The 3,615-nt window shown below is 34.8% G+C and overlaps 1 protein-coding gene across 1 annotated transcript; it reads left to right on the plus strand.

Annotated features, from left to right (window-relative positions):
• The first annotated feature begins 363 nt into the window (after positions 1 to 363).
• Osi2 (DUF1676 domain-containing protein Osi2) lies at positions 364 to 2,516 on the plus strand. The gene is made up of 5 exons (XM_070651672.1): positions 364 to 413; positions 487 to 821; positions 1,575 to 1,867; positions 1,933 to 2,076; positions 2,139 to 2,516. Exons 2-5 carry the CDS (start codon positions 487 to 489, stop codon positions 2,435 to 2,437), a joined length of 1,071 nt encoding a protein of 356 aa, XP_070507773.1. The 5' UTR covers positions 364 to 413; the 3' UTR covers positions 2,438 to 2,516.
• Positions 2,517 to 3,615: the final 1,099 nt, after the last annotated feature.

Here is a 3,615-nt window from a genome sequence, read left to right on the forward strand (position 1 = left end):
TTCCTGATTTCAAGCTTTAACATTTTTCTCGTCATTTTCCTACACAAGCCATCAAGTCAGTCAGTCGTACAAAATTAAATCCACCAAAGCATCATTTTTGATCTGTTGCACGAGCTGTAGTTGAATAAAAATAAAGCTAAATGTTATTCAACAACACAAGACACAATTTTCATTCCTCTCACTACCTCTCATTTCTCCCATAAGACCACAACAAACAAAGCATTGCGAAAAAAAAGAGAGTTTGTTACCCAAAAAAAGAAAAGAAAGATATTGGCATGAACGTACTGAGTCACTTATTTCCATTTTAAAAACAGTATTCAATAACGAATGTACAGTCTATAGTGATCTTTAGTTTTATATGAGGGCGTCCGTAAAGTATATGTGTAGTATAAAAAAATAAGAAATTCAGCAAAGTCAGTGCTATTTTTATGGTGTAATCAAAAGCATGTATTTTATGATTATTATTCTCAATTTACATAATTTTAGATGAATATTGCAATAAAATGTGCTATACTGCTCGTCTACTTCATACTGAGCGCCAACAGCTTACAATTCGACGATAAAGTTGAGGAGAAATATGTAGAGCAACAGCAACAGCAACAGCAACAACAACAAGAACAACAAAATAACTCAGAACCACAGATTGAAGGTCGTCAAAGTGCAAGACATCTCCTTGACTTCATTGGTCTTGGAACGGGAAATAACATTGATCCATATTTGAGGAAGACTAATGAAAATTGTTTAAAAGGCGAACTTTCTGAATGCTTTAAATCGCAAGCCCTAAATTCAGTTGATGAGATTTTCTACCGTGATGCCTATGTGTAAGTATAGCAATAAGAAAAATTTGACGCTTATTTCCATCACATTGTTCACATCACATTGACACGGAGATTTAACAAGTTTGATAACATGGGGCAGTTGTGGGCAACCTGTGTGATGCGGGACATTAGAGTAAAAATGCCATGAACTGCAGATCTCGTGTAGCTTCAGTCTAGCCTTACCACAAAGGTGTCCCACAAAAAATAAAAGGTTGCACACCCCTGCACAGCAGTTAGAATTTTAGGTCCCGTCTTAAAGCATTTCCTTCCCTTCCTTTATAGCTGTGGCAGTGTTGCTATAAGCTTTTGCGGTATCATGATAAAGAAGAAGAAGTTTCAATGTCATATACTGCCTGGTGCTTGAGTGATAGGAGTTAAGAAGACAATATATGTGTCATGTAGAAAACATCCACAAATTTTATCGTTTCTATAAGGATTAGAGAGCTAGGGGCGGTAACCTTAAGAATTTTTGAGTCCATGAAAACTGATATCACTTCCGCCCACACATGCTTTATCATATTTTACGCTCAATTGAGTCTCAACTCACAACTCTGCCTTAAAGTTTTTTCAATCATATCCCAGATTGTAAATCCTTTTGCTTTCAGCAAATAAGGAAATAATTTTCTAGAAATTGCTTATTTTTCATTTCCTTTTTCCATTTCATACATCTGATTGATTTAAGCACATCCATATAATAGAGCATATATAGCAATTGTATTAATCATTCATTTCTATCCCAAAAAAAATGTTTTTTAGATTGACACCACATGTGAGAGTATTACGTGTTCCCGAAACCCAAGTACGGTCACTCGAATATGAGCCATACGAATTCACATATGAGGCAAGAGAAATCTCAGAAAATTCAGACTGGAACGAACTTATTCAATTTGGTCTGCGTAAAATTGAGAGATTCATTAAGTCTAACGTGATTGAAATATCAATACCCGATGCATTGACGGAGGGTGGCCGATATGCTCCACAAGCACGATTTGTTGATGAAATATCTGATGAACTTGATGTAATTGAGGACAAAAAGGCACCACTTTTCTGTGAGTTATTATTGAGTCACAATTTTTTTTTCATTCATTACCTGAATTATTTTTTTCATTTCCAGTCAAGCATAAACTCAAGAAAATGTTCATTCCAATGTTGATTATCTTGAAGCTTTTCAAGTTGAAGTTGCTCTTGTTCTTGCCATTCATCCTTGGATTGACCGGTTTAAAGAAGATTTTAGGATTAGGAGCATTAGTCATTCCAGGTAAATGCACACATTTTTTGGTAAAAGGAAGTGACAATAATCAAATTTTTTATGATCTTAAGGCATCATCGGATACTTGAAGCTGTGCCGTCCAACATCCGGATTCGGAAATCACATCTACTCAGAGGGTAATGTGCCTCAATACTCATCCGCTGGCGTTGGTGCTGCAAGTTATAATCCATTGTACTCAAAATATCCAACACAACAACATCATCAACCAAGCTTTGCATCACCATACAACAACTATTATAGAGATGCATCAGAAATTAGTTCATCAAATGGTGTCAGGTTTGGTGACGATCCACAAGATTTAGCATACAGAAATTCAGAATATAGAAATAATAATAAGAACGTCGCTTAGAGATATTATTTATTTGTAAAATATTCATTTTAAGTTTCTCGGTGTTCCATATTTAGAGAGTGTCGTCGTAGATTTTTTTATATATTTAGGTATGCTTGTAACGATGAACTGACTTCTCATTTAAGTGAAATTAATTTAAAAAATGTCCAAATAAATTATTATAAAATTGATAGATATAAAGAAGTATTGTTTGTTTTTACTACATTTTGAGTATTTGAAGGGCTTCGAGCTGTTGTGAACGTTTCTCCTAAGTGGCTGTGAGCCAGGTATAAGCAGAGTTGGCAGGACTTCAATTTTCAGGCGCCTCCCAAAAAAAAGTGGAGTCCGACTCCAAAAACTTAGTAAATTCCAATTAAAAATGGAGTCAGGCTTCATAGATGCCGGATTTTTGGACTTTTTGGACTTTTTGAGTCCAAACTCCCAAAGTCCTGCCAACTCTGGCTATGAGCATGCTCTCGAAATATTTTTCAACCATTCTAAGAACCAATTCAATTAAAAAAATAATCAATTTTGAAGATTTCAGATACTTTGAAAACAATTTACTCTAATTAGTCACGTAGTAGATTTTCCAAGAACTTACAGCAGCGTTATCTTAACATTAAGCTGATAATTGATTTACGGTGAAAGAAATTAGCAATGCAAATTTTCAATTTTTAATTACAAAACTTTGCCTAGACAACCACAATAACTTTCAATTTAAGTATGCAAATTGAATATAAATTGTTTTTATGGTAAACCAGAGTGGCACGCTTGAGCATCAACAAACTACTTCTCAATAAAATGAACAAAATTTCAATAAAATGACGTTGAGGCTTCCTAACAGCATCACGACGACTTTCTGTCATCAAATTTGACGATATAACATGAGGTTTACAGCATCGCCATTCCAGAATAGAGAATTGGAGCAAAGAAGTGCCAATTTTATGACAGATAAAGAAGTAGAGCCTAGTGGAACAGACTGCAGATAGATGACCTAATGTTCAGTTGTAAACTTGACATTTCATGGTAGCACACTTAAATGTCAAGTATATTCTGTCCTAGATATCCAGTCATCTGCAATAGGATAGCAGTATGCTCAAGTAAGCTTAAAGATCTTAAAGACATCAACTGGAATTGTCAGTTCTCAATGATTCGTAGAAAGTGGAAATCGAAACAAGTTACTTACTTACTTAATTCGC

The sequence above is a fragment of the Chironomus tepperi genome, unplaced genomic scaffold (assembly GCF_022539635.2).
Source record: "Chironomus tepperi strain 1889 unplaced genomic scaffold, CSIRO-AGI_Ctep_v1 contig_465, whole genome shotgun sequence".
Classification (NCBI taxonomy): Eukaryota; Metazoa; Arthropoda; class Insecta; order Diptera; family Chironomidae; genus Chironomus; species Chironomus tepperi.